The sequence below is a fragment of the Pisolithus orientalis genome (genome assembly GCF_024613125.1).
Source record: "Pisolithus orientalis strain OTSU chromosome Unknown F5J12scaffold_52, whole genome shotgun sequence".
NCBI classification, from domain to species: Eukaryota; Fungi; Basidiomycota; class Agaricomycetes; order Boletales; family Pisolithaceae; genus Pisolithus; species Pisolithus orientalis.
Genome location: NW_026260833.1, coordinates 106324 through 124752, shown reverse-complemented (window position 1 = coordinate 124752; position 18429 = coordinate 106324). Strand labels below are relative to the sequence as shown.

At 47.4% G+C, this 18429-nt stretch overlaps 6 protein-coding genes across 6 annotated transcripts; 3 read left to right on the top strand and 3 right to left on the bottom strand.

Annotated features, from left to right (window-relative positions):
• Window positions 1–770: 770 nt before the first annotated feature.
• F5J12DRAFT_897376 (uncharacterized protein) lies at window positions 771–1755 on the bottom strand (the record flags this gene model as incomplete). The annotated part of the gene is made up of 6 exons (XM_051748018.1): window positions 771–806; window positions 864–1230; window positions 1312–1356; window positions 1411–1459; window positions 1511–1643; window positions 1696–1755. 6 exons carry the CDS (start codon window positions 1753–1755, stop codon window positions 771–773), a joined length of 690 nt encoding a protein of 229 aa, XP_051595563.1.
• Window positions 1756–3255: 1500 nt separating this feature from the next.
• On the top strand, window positions 3256–4805 carry F5J12DRAFT_915549 (uncharacterized protein; the record flags this gene model as incomplete). Its single annotated transcript, XM_051749157.1, has 6 exons — window positions 3256–3474; window positions 3527–3619; window positions 3668–4032; window positions 4088–4388; window positions 4461–4521; window positions 4585–4805. 6 exons carry the CDS (start codon window positions 3256–3258, stop codon window positions 4803–4805), a joined length of 1260 nt encoding a protein of 419 aa, XP_051595562.1.
• Window positions 4806–5334: 529 nt separating this feature from the next.
• Window positions 5335–7217, bottom strand: F5J12DRAFT_727148 (MFS general substrate transporter; the record flags this gene model as incomplete). Its single annotated transcript, XM_051741781.1, has 7 exons — window positions 5335–5615; window positions 5675–6173; window positions 6225–6381; window positions 6436–6570; window positions 6626–6786; window positions 6908–6973; window positions 7071–7217. 7 exons carry the CDS (start codon window positions 7215–7217, stop codon window positions 5335–5337), a joined length of 1446 nt encoding a protein of 481 aa, XP_051595561.1.
• A 2315-nt stretch (window positions 7218–9532) lies between these two features.
• On the top strand, window positions 9533–10668 carry F5J12DRAFT_461622 (uncharacterized protein). Its single transcript, XM_051739548.1, has 4 exons — window positions 9533–9960; window positions 10014–10093; window positions 10147–10462; window positions 10533–10668. The coding sequence occupies exons 1-3, from the start codon at window positions 9665–9667 to the stop codon at window positions 10362–10364; spliced, it is 594 nt and encodes a 197-aa protein (XP_051595560.1). The 5' UTR covers window positions 9533–9664; the 3' UTR covers window positions 10365–10462; window positions 10533–10668.
• Window positions 10495–13462, top strand: F5J12DRAFT_965726 (L-Aspartase-like protein; the record flags this gene model as incomplete). Its single annotated transcript, XM_051750000.1, has 10 exons — window positions 10495–11056; window positions 11112–11245; window positions 11319–11676; window positions 11731–11915; window positions 11971–12320; window positions 12368–12404; window positions 12456–12596; window positions 12649–12709; window positions 12765–12858; window positions 12890–13462. Coding segments are annotated over exons 1-10 (2088 nt in total), but the record flags the coding sequence as incomplete, so codon positions are not given.
• A 1728-nt stretch (window positions 13463–15190) lies between these two features.
• On the bottom strand, window positions 15191–18079 carry F5J12DRAFT_461253 (uncharacterized protein). Its single transcript, XM_051739546.1, has 9 exons — window positions 17781–18079; window positions 17580–17728; window positions 17435–17529; window positions 17255–17363; window positions 17155–17200; window positions 16429–17096; window positions 16260–16375; window positions 16078–16210; window positions 15191–16025 (listed from the first exon to the last, which is right to left on the bottom strand). The coding sequence occupies exons 1-9, from the start codon at window positions 17855–17857 to the stop codon at window positions 15550–15552; spliced, it is 1869 nt and encodes a 622-aa protein (XP_051595558.1). The 5' UTR covers window positions 17858–18079; the 3' UTR covers window positions 15191–15549.
• Between the last annotated feature and the right edge of the window lie 350 nt (window positions 18080–18429).

Sequence of the window (18429 nt, the reverse complement as noted above, 5' to 3'; positions counted from 1 at the left end):
CCATGCTAGTAGTGAAAAGGGACTTTCCAAGGAGGGAGGAGGGAATGGAGCAGGTGGAGAAGGTGGAACTGTGATGTTTGCAAGTAGATGACATCACATACTTGTCATGTTGGAAACATTTGCAACTTGGATTTCAAAGGCAGGAGTGAAAGTGCCTTCCAGCGAAAGCCAATAGACTGTTGTGTATGGAATGGTAAACCCCAAATAATTCCACAAAATGTTTATTGTGGAAATGCATGATTTAGACCACAGAATGCACATTTTGGACATGTCAAAGTGTGCAATTTGGACATCTTGTGTGCGCATTTAGACATGTCATGTGTGCATTTATGTAAGGAACTGTCTGTAAAATAGAGTCCTGGGCACATAATGAGTGCTATGGGGGTCACATGATGTAATATTAAACTTCACTGTATGGCATAAAATCTGCACATTTATTTTTTGTGGTTGCATCACCACATCACTGCATCCATTCAGCTGCAATACCTATATGCCATGGCCTCACCACCATGTCCAATCAGCCACATCACCCATATGTTGCAGCCTCACTGCCTTGCTGCTGCACTTGTTCAGCCATGCCATTATTTTTAACTGTACCACCATGTAATTGTATTATTGTATATAGTACACAGATAAATAAATTTGGTTGGAGAGCATTTTTGTTTGCATCTAGTTCACTTGTTGATTTCACTTGTCATCACCACACAGTAGGGAGGGGGAGTGTGTAGATATAGTGTGAGAGGAACAATGCCACATATAAATCAGATCTGCTAAGGACAGAGGGAGTGCGAGAAACTAAAGATCCTCTGCCAAATGAATGAACAAGCTGTGAAAGAAAAAAATGGGGAGGGATGTATTAATACCTGGAATTCTCTCCACACAGATGGCTCCTCAATGATTTCAGTCATCTCACCCTCTAGGATTTCCCCCAGCAGCATCTCCTTTGGCACCAATCCCTCCCTGTCCTTCTTGTGAAATATAAGACCAGCTTCTACTTCTGCATGGGAGAGGATAGTGGGTTCTTCACAAGCAATAATTTTGTGGTGCTCATCAAGCATGGCTTTCATGTACACCACCACAACAAATACCTTCTCACCTATCAACTGACGATGCTCCTTGCTAATCTCCTTGAGCAGAAAGTGGAGGAGCTCCTTGAAACCACAGGTGAAAACCTTCAGGATGTGGAAATCACAACCTAGCCTGACAAATTCTGACAGATGATAAGCAAATCTTTTGTGCCAGATGTGAGCAATGGCAAAGTGTCACATGGCTCCACATTGATACTTCTGGATGAATCCCAGCAACTCTCACATTTCTTGGTGAGAATAGGCCTCAGCAGTACCCACATGACATGAACTGTGGAAGTGGTCAAAGCAAAATCCACATTGAGAGGGAAAAAAAAAGACCTACTGGCCATAGATATGATCAAGAAACAAGTCAAACAGAGCTTGCTGCTTGACTGAAAGACAAATAGGCCACTTGTCACAGTCTCCTTCACACTCCCCATCACCTTTTCCATCACTTTCATCATCACTTTTCTCATCAGAAGACAAGCTGGTTCCAGCATGCTCAAACATTTCCTTGAAAGTGAGGGAGTGGCTACTGAGGATATTGCCATGCAACCTGTAAAGTGTATTTTTGACCTATCAAAAGATGTCAGAATGATAACATATTTTGAAACAGGGAGATACACACATGAAAGACATGCATGCCATGTTGAAAGTAATAAACAGGGTGTTGAACAGGGACAGACATTCTAGAGGAATATAAGCACAGTCACAGGTGAGATGGCAGACACAACAGGGTCAGGGCACTCCAGACTATGTTGAAGTCACATGGTAGCATGAACTGTCACACAGTCCAGTAATTTCTGACTTGCTTGTGCTCTGGTCACTCAGGAGGTGCCACCTGTACAGTGGCAGGTTAAGGATATGTAGCAATTGAGCAAATCTCTTGAACAGCTGCAAAACCATACTGAACCAACCCTTTTCATAGCATGTCATACCAGACAGTGGTCCATTAATATTTGATATTTGTTGTAGAGCTTTCCAGGGTAGTTTAGATCTGCATTGGATCCTTATACAACACCAGCAGTATTAATTACCTGGCATGTTCTAAGTCTAAGAAATAGCATTGGATCCCCATACAATACATATGCTACATCACTATATAAATGTTATGTGAGCAAAGTCAATGTGGGTCCACCCAATCGTTTCACCACCATCATATCTCTGACCAGTGGAGCAGTCTCACATGCTCGACTATCAGAACCCCAACTACTTATGGCTCTTGCACTGCCTTTTTCTCAATGCTGTGAATGCTGACTGCCTCAATTTCTGGCAAGAATGGAATTGCCATCCAATCAGTGGTCCAGACACCAACAATAAGTCACCTAACATATGTTATTGTACACATTGCAAGACATCTACCTAATTTATTTATTTTTCAGGACCTTCACTTCTTAGGCCAAACACAATTTGGTGTATACAGGGATGACTGTGAAGGCATCCTCCCAGACATCATTGATAGGTATTATGGTGTGCATGGGGAGGATTGGATGTGTGAAAGATGTCATTTGGGTGCTGACCATCCAGCCAATGAAGAGGATAGTGATGACAAAGAGCCTACTGAAGTTGAGGTACAAGTGGCCAAGCTGGTCAGCGCACAGCAACAGCAACATGCATATCAAGATGCTGTACATGTTCCCTCCTTCAAGACTCCATTTGCCAACCTTGAGGATGAAGTTTTTTTTTCAAGATGTTACATGAGGTGATCCATCAGAAAATTATTCTGGATGGGTTTTGGCTTACACCAGCAGAATGGGGAATGGCAGGTTATCCTATCTTTGAGTCAATTCAGGTGGGGAGGTGGCAGACTAAACAGCTGGACATATTGCTTGCAGGGGAGATTTGGTATGATTGGGTGTGCTTATGAGGCCAGGCCCTACTTTGTTTGACACATTTCATCGAGCACAGTGTACAGTAACATCTTTTGAACCAGGTATAAATGTATTGTGCTATCCATATTGTGTGCACCAGGTTCTGAAGTGCCTTTTGGCAGCTCACTTTGTCAACTGTCATTCGCCCTTGCATCATGCCACAACCAATGGCACCACGTCACCACCAGAGTGCTGAATGACAGGGAGAGCACTCACATGACCATCAGTTGACTTCGACCGAACACCCAATAACCCTGCACTCAGATCTGACACCCCTGCCATCCTCCCAGCCTTGATATCCAGCAACTGCACCTACCATGTCCTTGAACATGAAGATTCAGGGCATTTTTTGCAACATCATTGCATCACAGAACTGCCAACTGTTGACCAGCCTGGTGATGGGCAGCAATACTCTTCCCTCAGACACTCATGCTGAGGCTCTGGCAATGTTTTCATCAAAGAAGCAGGCCAACTACAGGAAGCTCATGAAAGGTCACCCTCCCATCAACCCTGCAGCTGTTAAAGGTTCTCACAAGGTGGGTTTCTATTCCTATCAATTTTTATCAACCATAACAGCTAGTCCCACAGGGCCTTATGGGATCCAACCATCAAGCCATGGCACCCAAGTCCAGCACAATCTTTCATGTTCAGTCTGTTGGTATAGTCATTTGCAGAATTGATGTGCATCTCACAAAATCAGATAGTACTAACAACTAATGATTACAACAGAAGGATGGATATCTGAAGAATCTGATGGCTCCCTCTGGCAAGAGCTACTGGAGCAGTATCCAATTAATGAGAAATTGTGGCTGTTTCATCTCTGCTGCACCCGGTGCTGGTGGCATTCAGATTGACCCATCATGGATGCACCCCAATGTCAACAGGCAACTTCACCAATGGTTCCCACAGGTCTTCAACTATTTTGACAAGAATCCAAGTTGTAAAGGTAATAGATCAGCCTCACTATCTGTAACCCCAGATTGGCAACTCCTTACTATCAACCACCACTCATTCTTGATCATTGAAGTCACTCAACCTAACAGATCCACCCTTTATGAGAATAAGGGTTGTGGAAAGGCATGCATTGTGGTTTGGTATGGTCACCAAAATAATTTATCTGTCATCAGACTTACAATAATCCACAGCAAGCCAAAGGACCATTCCAGACAACATTTATGAGTTATGGAATACCGAGCCACTTGTCCTTGGCTCTGATAGCAAAGTAGACTCAGACATGTCTGGAGACTCCTTCCATGGCACAGAGATTATCTGTCTGTCTGATCACAACCACAATGGCAGTGGCAGCAACATTGATGTGAAGCTCTCAAGTTTGATGATTGAGCTCAACCTGCATTGTGGAGATGATTGCATTGTTGCTAAGGTCATGGATAAAGGCAAGGGCACTGAAAGGCACTGTCTCATCCTGAAGACACCCCCCCCCAACAATCTGGTCAGTCCTTTTATATTTTTATGCTCATAACTACTACCATACTGACATTCCTCCCACCAACTGTCAGGAAAGTGGTCTTGCATTTTACACTCACCAATACAATCTCCCCCTGCAGTCAAGAAGCTCAAGAATGGTATGTCTTCCATGATGTAATCCTTGTGTTTCTAACAACTTGGTGTTTGCAGCCTCATCAAAGCTGGTACCATTATTCCTCCCATCAGTATCCCCCAGCACAATTCACCTCAGGCTCAAATCTCATCTGCACCAGAACACATCAGCATCAGTGAAGATGATGTCTTGTTACAGAGATGCCATCACCCTGATTCGCCAAATGCTGGTCCCATTGTCAACCCTTGGATTTCTGACTCTGAAACTTATACCATTCTATCCCTGAAAGATCTTCAATCATTTCTTTAGCATGAGTTTAGTAACTTTGTTTAGACACAGTTTATACTTGGATTGAATACACTGTGTCACATTCTCCAACTTGCTAAGTCTGAAAGCAAACTAAGTACAAAAGCAATGCGGTAGAGCACAAAATACACCACAATGCAACTAAGGCAAAATGTGGTGAGGGTACAAAATGCGCGGCACAGGCATTACGTCAGCGCGGCCAGCTGGGGAAAAAAGCGCGTTGGCGCTACAAAACGCGCAGGAATAAATGTGCAGATCTAACGCCATATGCGACGGCGATGGTACCTGCCACAGCGCTCTCGAACCCCCTCCCCCTGAAACATTTATTTTCATTTTTTAAAATTTTTCCACCATTCCTGAACGCATTTTTTGCTTCGTCCCGAATCCACACTCTACGTTCCTTTTCTGACTTTGTACTCTATGTCCAACCAAATGCACATTGTATAGTACAGTATATTTGTGTTCGGGTAGGAGATTGAGCCATGCATGGATCCGCGTCCTGGATTGCCCGAAGGGCCGGTGTATGTAAGTATCACGGTATCGATTCCGAGTGTGTACTCCTGTTTTTACTGTCTTTCTTCAACTCCGGAAGGTGCTTCGACAAGAAGGCTAACAAACACGAAAGGACCAGAAGCACAATATATACCAGATTTCCTCCAAGTAAGTTGTATTCTTTTGAGAACGCAAATAGTGATGTGAACATTGCTGGCCCCATTGCCCTTGCAATCGATACCGTAGTCTGGCTGAGACCATTCACTGTACCAAGCGAGTGCTTGTTCGGCGAAGCCCTCGTGACAAATAAAGAGATAATAGCTGTAATTTCTCGATTGCATGAGGGAGCTACTCACTATATCGAGTAACGGGTCACATACCATAGGACATATCAACTACTGACCACGAGAGTAGCTGAGCAAAGATGAGCATCCAGATGGCTGGGCCAACTTCCTTTTGAACATGGATGACCCAACTCATAATCGGAAATGTAACAATTGTGGGGAAGAATGCAAGTACGGTCGAACAAAATACCCTTCTTGCACCGAAACGATCTACTGCCCGAGCCGCAAATAGCATTTGAAGCAGGCCATTGCCAAAGCCAAATGCCGTCAAGCACACGCCAATGGCGAATGGTGACAATCCCAATCCCCCAATTTCGATAGGGGCTCCGTAAAACAAGGGTACAAGAGCGAAAAAACCAATGTCGACAAGAGCCAGTATACCATAATTTGCGACGGGTATCATCACCGAATAGGTTTTGAGTAGAGCACGAATTGGTACTGGGGAAGTATCTTTGCCACCCGGTGTGCCAATCCGAGTATCTATTGAAGGTATCTCTGGCTGAGGGCTATTCCCATGTCGCTTCGATGGCAGCGACTGTATTCTGAGATGGTTAACCGTTCAACATGGTACGCGACGCTGGCTCACCTCCTCCAAAAGTAGTGCAGTTATGAAGAATGAGAAGGCAGCGAACGACGCGGATACGAGACAAGGGAGGAAGTACGGGTATCGAATCCAGAACGACCCTGAGAAGAGCTCGGGCCAATGGTCATGCGGCTTCGCCAACCCGCCCCCAAAAAGGGGACTGCCAAGGGCTTGATGTTCAGCACCCGGTAGGCACGAGAGCGTGTTTACGTACGCGATTGAAGCACCAGTAGAGAAAACGATAGGGATAAGCACAAATGCCTGGGCCATATTGGTGTCGTCTGTTATTTCGCCTATGACGCTTTTCATCACCCCGATATTACCGTTCAAGGCTCCGGCAATACATCGACTACAGCCAAAATTTGGATTACACTCCAAGCTGAGTGCACTACAAGAGTTCTTACCTCGCAATGAGCGCCCAGAGCGTCTTGGATAGTCCAAAACACAAATTGGATATGCTCAGACCCATGAGGCCGACAAGTAATACAGGCTTGCGGCCGACATAGTCGGATATCCGACTCCAGCTCAAGACCGTCAGTGCTTGGGTGACAAAAAACAGGGATTCCTGAAGGTAAATTAATTGAAAGTCGTGTGAGAACAGAATGCATGTGTATCTCGTGAAGCTGGTTTCCCGAGACCGGAGTTTGGCCGAACACATCCATGAGAATCGCTAGACGAATACTCACGATAGTGCCAGCATAGTATCCTATCTTGCGATCGTCGCCACCCGTAACGCCTACCTCCCTTATTAGCTACACGGCGTTGGCGGGCGATGGAAGCCGTCCAGTGTTGTGTCATCCAATCAGCTCCCACAGTGCTCTACAGTGATCTTACACATGTCTTACTCACCTGATTTATGAACGGGTAAATGTATTGTGAGGACATAGGCTCAGTGGCAAGGACGAACAAGACAAGCCCCAGTTGTGTTTTTGGCAGGGGTGTCTTCGCCTTCGTTTGCGAATTTTTTAGTAGGGGAGTGCTTTCATCGGTAGCCATTTTCTTCACAACCACCGCGCAGGATACTAAACGAGCTGTTAAGAAGGGAAGAAAAGATGACCGACCGGTCAAGGAGCGCCATCATAAGGGCGAATCAGTTCTCCGAACAGCCATCGAATGATGCTGCGCGGTTGTAATGAAGAGCTAGTCTCGATTTCAGACGACCAACAACCGAGTATCGGTGACGAGTACCCAAAATGTCTAGTTAGTACAAGGCTAATGAAGTGGAATCGGAACGCCTCACCGACCCATTTGGGATGCGAATAAGCATCAAAACGCAGCGTGCGTATCGCGGGAAATCAGCCAGTCTACAAAATCAAGCGCTCAGTCAAGCAGACTACTTCGGTACAGGCCAGGTTTAGACCACCAAAAGTCCTTGTATCAGTATATTTTTTGCAAACCAGAATTCTAACAGATCGGGGAGTCACTGTGGAAGCGAGATTTTGTCTGGCACCGCCATGCGCAGACGAAAGGATACGGTGGGCGAGTAGGATCAGCTTCTATTTTCATAGTTCGGACTATGACAGCGTGTACTTGTCAAGTCAGTCGCCGATCGATCGCATTATGTAATCCTTTGCAAAATTTCAAACAATGTTTCCTTCCCACAATGCTTTGTGTTCAGATTTCGGAGAGGGCAATGAGCTGGATCATCTCCACGTACCGCAGAGCGAAGTATACCTGACTTCCAGACCCAAATTGAAGGAGTGCGCACTATGCGGTGCGGAATTAAACCATATCTAGTTGACAGTGCATGTCGTAACTAACTACCACGGTCGCCTTTCTTACTCGGCCCCAATTGTTAGGCTCCCCGAGCATTGATATTGCCTAGTGTGATGATGCTGTCGAAAGAGACATTACCAACACGGCTGCCGACTAACATGTGGTGATTGGTAGACCTTTTGTCCATCGATACTGACAGGGAAATGGAAGGTGAAAGGCAGTTTTAGGCCAGCACAGTAGGCGCAACGTCGCAACGTCGACAATGATGCACTACTACCAGTTCACCAGTTTTGAAAAATCGAAACACTGTATCTCAGAACTACACAACTACACGGGTAAATAATATGAAGAGTACACGAGCACGTACAGGGCGATGCGTAAGGGAACTTCTGATAGAGACGGAAGTAACACGTGAGGTGTAGAAGCTGCCAAAGAGGTGCTGGTTCAAAAGACGAAATGACACAAGAGTTGCAAATGTTCCCATCAGCCCAATGGCATTTTGTCGCACCTTGCATTGTAACTCGGACCACGTTTGACGTGTTGACACACAAGTAGCACGTCACTCCGCCACTGCTCCACTTGATGCTTGTCACGTATTGTCACGTTCTCGCATCCCTCCATTGCAACGATGATTACAATTATGTAAACCGTCCTCTTGATTTCCTCTAAAATTTTTGTGGGAAGTGGGAGTGTTTGAAGATTCCTATGCACAGCGTTTCACATTTATCCGCTGTGGTTTGATCTCAGCCCTGACGAGTTATTCTGAAAATAACCCCTTTGGACCAATAAACTGGTTCCCCCTTGTGTACAGATGTATTTTTTCTTCAACAAGTATCCAGCCCTCTTGAGATATGGTATGGCATGCTCCATGTACAATAATATGGCTTGAATTCAAGTGTAACATGCTGTAGTTGGCATTTTGCCACCCTGACATTTTGCAAAGCTGGAACATTCACAATTCAAAGCAGGAATCTGGAATGACCAGAGATCTCACATTTGCTCCACCTTCTTCTTGTGAGACTTGCAATGGGGAAACTGTACCTTGCCCTAGGAATATTGGCCCCCAGCCCCTCCAACGCCACAGCAGCACTGACTATCCCCTACATTGTCTGCCAAGTCTGCGACCTTGCACAAAGTAAGTGATGGGAAAATGGTACTTACATCAGGAAAATAACACTTTACTATTTTTGACTTTTTGTGACTAATGTGACTTTTTGGGAAGGAGTCTACTATCATTACCCATGTCCTGCAGGCATGGCTGCACTTTTCTTGCTAATTTTGGTCTTGTTCAAACCACCTAATTCATGGCTTTCAATAGATACCACATATATTCAAATTGATGGAGGTTCCAAAGAGATATTGTGATTTTTCTCTCAGACAGTGTGCATCACACCAATGGCTCAATATCTCTGAATTTTCAGACATTTTCTAGTCTTCTTGGCTTAGATATATCATCACTTAGTTGTCTCAATCGATGCTGTTCTCTTTTCACTCTTCAAAATGCTGTATATGGTCAAAAAAAAAAGTACAGATAGTAGGTTCCTTCCCAAAAAGTCACAAATAGTCACAATAGTCACAAAAAAGTCAAAAAAAGTCACAAAAAAGTCAAAAAAAGTCACAAAAAGGTCAAAAATAGTAAAGTGTTAATTTCCTGATGTACGGGAGAGTGCGTCTCATCGTCTGCAGCTTTTCCTCTTTACAAATTAGATACGTAGAGTGGCTTAGTGATGGACGAATGCTACTCAACGCTTTCGGTCCCAGCGAGTCCATCTGCGGTTTCACGGTGGAAATTCCTTGCGCTCGTCAGCATCAAACGAGACCCCCTTGGGGTTCAACGTTGGAGGACAGACACGATTGTACGTTTTGGATTCCGACATGAAGTTTGTTCCGGTTGGCACGTAGGGGAGGTATTCATGTCCGGTCCGACTATGAGCTTAGGCTACCCGGAGGCTACTGCGCAGTTGTTCATGACGGATCCATTCAGGAAAGAGTTTAGGATGCACCGAACTGGCGACTTCGGCTGGTGAGTTTTAACGCGTCCTGCCCATTCTGATCTTTGAATGCTGATTTCCCCAGTGTCAATCATGAAGGACGACTTCACTTCATTGGACGTCGAGACTGGAAATTCAAACTGACTGCTTGTAGAATTGAGCTGGGTGTGTTGTTTCATTCTTTTGCTGAATTTCTTCGTTTGATGGCTGTTATTCAGCCGAGATCATTGGAGTTCCGTTGGCCTACGATTTGGGTCCCAGTCGATGCAGTGCCATGCATGCTCACTGGGAAGCTATACCGCAAATGTTTGCGGTAATCTTGCCATGGGCTGCCACGATCCACGCAGAACGAGTTGGCGATGCTTGCCGCAGCATAGCAAAGCCGGCCAATAACGACCCAAAAATAATGTGCATTCCGCAGCTCAAGTGCTTATGAAGCCTCGTTTCTAATGTCTACTTTCCTTCCAAAGACTGATCAAACCTCATGCGGCATAGATATCGAAGGAACATCCCACGTAAGATATACGCTTCTCGGTAGGTCAATTATTCTGATAATATTTTGGACTTCAAGCCATTTTTTCCTGTGGAATGGTTTGCAAGTCAGTATCACTTCGTAATCAAGCAGTTTCCCTTCTTTCGAATTCTGCTGCGCTTATCTCGCAAGCAAGACAATTATAGCGCACGTGCCACCGGTAGTCAAACAGGAGCGGGCCAGATGACAAAATTGCGTGTGTCAGCCCCATTGACAAGTCGTGCGGTCAATTGAGTCGATACCGAGCATGTGAAAACTCGGGGGACAAACATTTTGCAGACCCGCCTAACGGCGTTCTTAAGACCCTCCGGGGGCATTGCGTTACTTGTGCGGCGTCCACAAGGCCATCCGGAGCATTGCGTTACTTGTACGGCGTCCACAAGACCGTCCAGGAGGGTTGCACTTCTTGAACATATATAATGTGGACCTCCATTCTGGCTTATGTTCTCCACGCTTCCAGTAGTCGGCACCATGTCTACTCACTTGTCTTGTGTCAAGCAGCACCTAGAATCAGTTCGGTCACATACTCATGGTCAGAAAACTGCGGTCATCGACGGCCATAGTGTCGATGTGCCCGCAGTAGTGGCTGTCTCTCGGTTAGTCCCTACAGAAATCTCAGCGTCGCTATCTAAGCCTGGCTAATTATTGCAGCCATGCTCATGCCCCCCGTATTGACTGCTCCCCGGAAAAGCAGCAAAATATTGCGAAAGCAGTCGCGGTCGTCGCAAAGCTGGCTTCAGGTGAACAAAGCCAGTACGGGATCACTACCGGCTTCGGAGGGAGCGGTGAGTTTGGTGACCCTTTTGCTCCCTTTTGCCGTATAAACTGATCCTCATTCTCCGAACTCGTATATTTCAGCGACAACGCGGACCAAGCAAACTGCGCTTCTGCAGAAGGCGCTCATCGCACTCTGCCAAGCGGGCATCGTTCCCTCTTTTAAAAACGGACAAGTTCTCACTCCTGAGGAACAGGATCTATTGTTCCCTCAGGATTGGATCCGTGGTGTGATGTTCGTTCGACTTAATTCTCTCATCCGTGCCCAATCTGGAACGCGATGGATCGTCATCGAGGGTCTATACAAATTACTGCTTCATGACGTCGCACCTTGTGTTCCGCTCCGTCAAAGTATAAGTGCATCTGGAGATCTAGGTCCTCTTGCGTACATATCCGGCGTCTTGACTGGTCATCCTGACAACTATGCATGGTATGGTCAAGGGTAAGTCTTGTTTGAGTCCTCGTCACTGTAGTTTTGCACTTATATCGCACGTAGCGCGGAACGCAGGGTGTACGATTCTCCCACTATTCTGCAAAAGATCGGGTTGCAGCCCATCGAGTTCATCGCTAAGGAAGGCCTTTCACTAATAAACGGCACGGGTGCTTCCAGTGCAGTTGCATGTTTGGGGATGCATGACTGCCATATCATCGGTGTCGCTTCCCAGGTTTTGTCTGCCTTCGGTAATCCAGTTTCGTTTTGGCTTTGAGATTTGGTTGTACTCAAATACCATGTTAGCGGTCGAGGTGCTCAAGGGGTTCCAGGAACCATTCACTCCATACCTGCACGAAGCTACCCGCCCGCACCCAGGCCAGATCGAGGCTGCAGCCAACATCCGTCGTGTTCTCCTGCCATCCCAACTCGCACGACCTCATCATGTCGAATCTGACCCTGAGGCGACGCTACGACAGGACAGATATTGTCTGCGTTCCGTTCCACAGTGGCTCGGGCCGCAGCTTGAGGACCTGCTTGTCGCGCAGAAAATCCTGGATGTAGAGCTGAATTCGACAACAGACAACCCCATTGTCGACGTGCAGACAGAATACATACATCATGGTGCGAACTTTATGGCTATGGCCGTGACTTCTGTAGGCATTTTTTCCTTTGAGAGTTGTCTTTTATTCACACATCCCAGGCAACAGAGAAATTGCGATTAGTAGTGCACCATATAGGTAAGCTCTGATCGCCTCTGGGGACACACGGAATTGATATTCTGTCCCAAGCCAAGTTGATGTTTGCTCAGCTCACCGAATTGCTGAACCACTCCACGAACTGTGGGTTGCCTCCCAACCTCGCAGTTGGCGAACCTAGTGTCGACTATAGTCTGAAGGGGGCGGATGTTGCTGCCGCTGCCTACCTCTCTGGTGGGTTGAGAACGGGTAAAACAGTGTTGTCCCTCGTTAATCGTTCTTTTAGAGATTGCGTACCTTGCCAATCCTGTTAGCACGCACGTTGTTTCTGCTGAGATGCATAACCAGTTCTGTATCTTAAGTGTAGACTGCAGGTGATGTGCACTGACATACTCATAATAGGTCTATCAACTCTCTCGCTTTGATAAGCGGACGCTATACTCTCGAAGCGGTCAAGCTTTGTTTTATGGCAAGTCTTATTACGTCCCTACTGAGTGTTCGTGCCGGCGATACTCATAGTCCTGTAGTTGATGTCAACCCACCTCTTCGCTCTCTGCCAGGCAGCTGATCTCCGGACCATCGAGGCGACATTCCGTAGCAAGCTCTTTTCCGTACTTCGCACCGAGACTGCCGTGCACCTCCCCGGCGTACGATTTGACGACGATTTCTTCACACGCCTCAACAATCGTCTGATCGTGCTCTTGAACGGGTCTACCGATCAGGATTCCGCGACTCGTTTCGAGCATGTAATGGGTGACCTTGCGTCCACGCTTATATCCCTCCTAAATGATGAGACCGCCACCGTGGACGTACCTCTCAAAGCCATCAACCAGTGGCGCATATCACTCACCAGGCACTCCCGCCAAATTTTCGTGGAAACCAGGGCAGGTTATGCAAAATCCCCTGATGCTGGAGGGAAGTTGCTCGGTCGAACAGGGATGCTTTATACGTATGTTCGGGGGGTGTTAGGGGTGAAGATACATTGGGGGGACCCGACCGTGGACAAGACAACGATCGGGTCGGAAATCGCGAAAATTTTCCGAGCGTGGAAGTCCGCTGAGATGGCAGAGTTGATGGTCAGGATTTTGGTGGGCTCAGAAGGGGATTTGGGTGGTACTAGTCGCGCGAAACTTTGAGTGCCGCCGGTCTGCTCCTGGCAGGGATTAACTTGTAGGAGTGCAGGTGTTGAGGGAATACCTGCCCATGTTGAAAATCTGTCCTATGTAAACATCTTCTTTGTACGTTGTAGTTGAGAAGTGACAAAGATATTTATAGATGCAAGGTGGCAGCGGCTGGCAAGCCTTGCTCAGTCTCAATTGTTAAGCTCCCCGAGCATTGGTGTGGTGTCATCGGCAGGATGGTTTCAAAAGGGGCATTCAACCTTGCCGACAATTAACACGGCTGTCGACTAACGTGTGGTATTTGATCAGGTCATTTAGGCAGCGCGATAACACAAGCAAAGTAATAACAGGTATGCATAGTAGAAGGTGAAATTTTAGGCCAGCACAGTAGGCGAAACACTGCGACGCTGAAGACGACGCACTATCGACAATTCATACGTGGCGGGAATCTGGAACGACCAGAAGTCGCACCTTCCTCTTGCGAGATCTGCAATGGGGAAGCTGTACCCCGCCCCGATTCTCACACCTCCTGGTCGAGACCAGTAAGAGTCAAACGCAGGGGCCAGACAGTAGTAGGACATTCCCACCAATGGCATACAACAGTTAATGATCATGTTTCAGGAATATTGCCCCCCCAGCACCTCCTCTGTCACCACAACAGTCACGATCCCCTACGTTGTCTGCGACCCCGCACAATATAAGTGACGGAAAATTGCAATTTGAAGCTTCAATTCGAGGACGATGTAAGGGCTGAGATCCGTCGCCTGACGACTTTCATTCAGCCGAGATTGTTGGAGTTGCGTTACGCTAAGGTTTGGGTCCCAGTCGATGCGCTGCTATACCGTTAGGGAGCCGAACCGTAAATATTTGCGGGAATTTTTTCATGGGCTGCCACCATCTGCGCAGCACCAGTTGGCGATGCTTGTCACAGCATAGCATAGCAAGCCAGCGGACGAACAGCGGCCGAAACATAATGCTCGTATTCCGCAGCTGTTGAAGTAGCTGGGCGACTGAGGTGCTTCTGAAGTTTCGTTTCTGACACTTATTTTCCTTTCGAAGGCCGACCGGACCTCAAGCCCTCGGGATGGGGATATCGAAGAAGAGTCTCATTTGACACTCATGCCTCTTAGCGGGCGGGTCGTCCTGACCACATTTTGGAGTTCGAGCCAATTTTGTCCTGTGGGATGGTGCAAGTTAGTATCACTTTCTGTCCTGTGATGAATGCACGCGACACTGTTGGAGTTGCGATGTAAGGTGAGACAACTGACAGTCTCCATTTCGCTTGATGCAGGCATCAGCGAGCATGTATCAAGGTTCCCATATTCGATATCTCCAAGTGCGTTAAGAAGGGAGTCGAGAGTAGATTTCGAAGGAAACACTCTCTGAAACTTTACACCGCTGCTGGCTGCTTGGAGCCCTGGTTTTCGCCTTATGATGGTAGGTGCATAGTCACCAGGCACCGTTCAAGTATTCCATTAGGTCTCGTTCCGCGGAAGCCTCGGCTCTCCTTCGATGGGACTTTTTCATTCCTCGATCACGAGATATTGTGGATACAAAATCGCACAACTCACTCACTAGATACGAAATGCAGCATCTTTCTCCCGGGCTTGAACCACTAGTTCTGGCAAAATGGTTAGTTATATGTTACAACGTACAACTCCTTGATTCTGGTGGGGGCAACATGTACAGCGTAAGAGTATGTCGTTGTCATCGGCACTCGTGAAAAGACTTGATGAGTCTCGTGCGTGTCTCCTGGAATGGCATTAGAAGTACCCCTGTGACGGTACGTCGAAACATACAACAATGTAACTGAACCTTTTCCTAAGGTCTTATAGTGTCCTTCCCACAGCCGAGGATTTTGGAAGGTTAATGACTAAAGGGATACACGCACGTTCAGAAGTACACGTGTACGTATGTACTCAATTATGTATGTACCAAACAAAACAAGCCTGCCTATCAGTATCACCACGTAAGACATAAAAGGTGCGTAATAGATGTTCCAGAGAACCGCGTGGACTCGGATAAAAGATTAACGAGTGAAGCAATGAAGAATCACACGGGGCTTCCTATGGCTCCGCGGCTGCACTTCGGTGAGCCTCCTTTCCAGCACCATCTCCTTCCTTAATGCTCTCCTCACTCTCCGACTCTGGCTGGTAAAGCTGCTCCGGTGTCGGGTTTTGGAACAGTATGAACTTCTTAATCCCATACGGGATCTGTCTGAGCCCATACGCAGCATGGACACGAGCGGGCACTGAGAACACCTGATCCAGTTCCTCGAGCGTCTTACCCTTCGTCTCGCGTACGAAGAGGAGGATGAGGAACCAGAGTACCATGCACCACGCTGCGTACCACCCGAATGCACCTTGGGGCTTGAACGCAAGCACCAGAGACGGCCATGTGATGGACAAGACAAAGTTCCAGAACCAAGTCGTGGCGGTTGCAAAGGACATGCCAATGTCACGGATGTAGAGTGGGAATGCTTCGGCGGAATAGGTGAATGGAACAGGCCCTTCGCCGGGTGAGTAGAAGATGGCGAAAAGATCTGGAAGAATGTAAGCGACAGTTGTACTGAGCAAAACAAGCAGTTCACATACAGATGCCAACCGCTACCCCAGCAATTCGTCCTTCCCTGACGGTATCCCAGAAAGAGAAGCCAGTTATCAGGAGACAAATCGCCATACACGGGAAGGTGAACAAGAGCAAGTTACGACGCCCGAACGTGTCGATCTGGGATGGGTGAACTACAGTACGGACACCGTAGAAAGAGAAGACATACGGTAAAGACTGCTGGGAGCGCGAATAACCAGTTCAAAACTCCGAAACCAACCGTTGCTGCGAGAGCAGAAGTATCCGAGAAACCAGACTGGGAGAAGATGTTCGACGAGTAGTACGCTGCGAGAGCGGATCAGACTACGATATGCCTCTAGGCAAGAAGGTAAACTAACCGATCACGTTTACCCCACAGAATTGTTGACCAAACATGACAATCCAACTTGCGAGCGCTGCGTTCCTGTTACGGGGAATAGTAAACATCTCCACGACACGGTTTCTACCCTTCTTCATCTCGTTCTCTGCTTCGAGCAGGATATGGATATAGTACAGGTCGCGGGCAGCTTGAACACGTGAAAAACGCAAGCGACAGAGTTCATTGAAGGCTTCCTCGTATCGACCCTTGCCAATTAGCCAACGAGGAGATTCGGGTGCATATAAAACTTGCAAGCAAACGATCAAACCCGGGATACCCGCAGAGGCAAGCATTAACCGCCAGTTGAGGCCTTTGATACCTCCTGAGTCGGGAATGAAGTAGAATGCTAGATCAATGATGTCGCCGAGTCCGATACCAAATGCTGTCCACATTTGCCACATCATGACAAGTGCACCACGGATTGGAGCTGGCGCACATTCGGCGGCATAGACGGGGACGGTCGCAGATTTGGGACCGATGCCGAAACCGAGGAAGAACCTCGCGATGAAAAGATGCCACCAGGTATTTGTCAATGCTGACCATATACAAGTGAGAAACGAAATTAAGCAAGTAACAAAAATCGTTTTCTTCCGCCCAAGCCATTGATTCATTGGGTGGGTGAGCCAACATGACACGGTTGCGCAGCAACTAGTGTGTGGGAATCAGTGATGGCAAGGAAGATATTTGGAGGCTAATGATAACGTACAGATAAGGCGCAGAGTTAACGACGCCGAGTAACCAGCTGCCGCGCGCTGATGCAGATGATGAGAGGTGTAATCAGACATATATAGAAGTGAAGCACACACAAGTCGTGGTATCCATTCCAAATTGTGACGGATAGAAAAGTTGGGCCCCGTTAATCACAGCCTCATCCATGCCTTGTACTGCGGCAGCCAGGGAAGACATGACGACCATCTATGTAAGTATGGGAGAACGTGCGTCAAAGGTGTACTCCATGTGTGAAAGTCGAAATGTGGAGTGCGCACGTAGTACAGGGTCCCTGTTTGTCTCCATTTGTGGGTAACCTCGTCCTCCAAAAACTTCTTATCTTCGTCTGTAAACATGTCATACTGCCTGTAGGCTGGCAGGGGTATGAGACAGACCAAGGGACGAAATTCAAGTCACACTGACCATCCGCATTTTGTGCTACAAGAGCCCCCTTTTTCAGTTCAGGAAGTATATGTGAAAGGCCCCTCTCCTGAGCGAATATCTCGACCTCGTTCATGAGAGTTTCGTATGGGACCCCTCGTAGTGGATTGGCCAACTTGGCATCGAGGTTGCTGTACTTATCGGGTGAAAAGGTGGAGGACGAACGAGGAGTGAACGACGCACGATACAACCCTAGTCTTTGCGTCCAGGTGGGAATGGTGTTCATGGTGACGCTTCGACTCCTGTACGCTCTCCGACATGGTGAGAGCACAGGATAAGGGGGAGAAGCTCACCGTATCTCAGACGACATTTGTTTTTATACGACAGGGCAAGCCTAAAGTGGGAAATAGAAGCCATTGGCACCCCAGTTTGGAGCGGGCATCATTCTTTTAGCCGACATGCTTTCTAAATTCTGATCGATGGAGAATTTCGTCGTCCAGAACGGTCCACCCGTACCCGCCTCATCTGTACTTGCAATCCACAGATTTGAAGACACTCTCCGAGTCCATCGCATCGATGCGACTTCATTCTATGGGGACGACAATGCGCTCGTCGTTCAAGACGGCGCGCGCGTTGCATCATTAATGTATACATACATGGCAGAAACCTAAACTTACTTGGCCTATTACACCGCCCTCCCCGCGGCTATTCTACCATGCCGCGATTTCGAGAGGGTGGAGGTTTGGGTTAATAGGTGCACTCCTGATGACCCAGCATCAAGAACTCTCCACCCCGAGTCACCCCGTCGCTATCACCCCAATTTTTGACACGGTAAATCCAGTGACACAGCATGCATGTGCACTCTTGACAGTACTCCATGATCGCGGCGGTG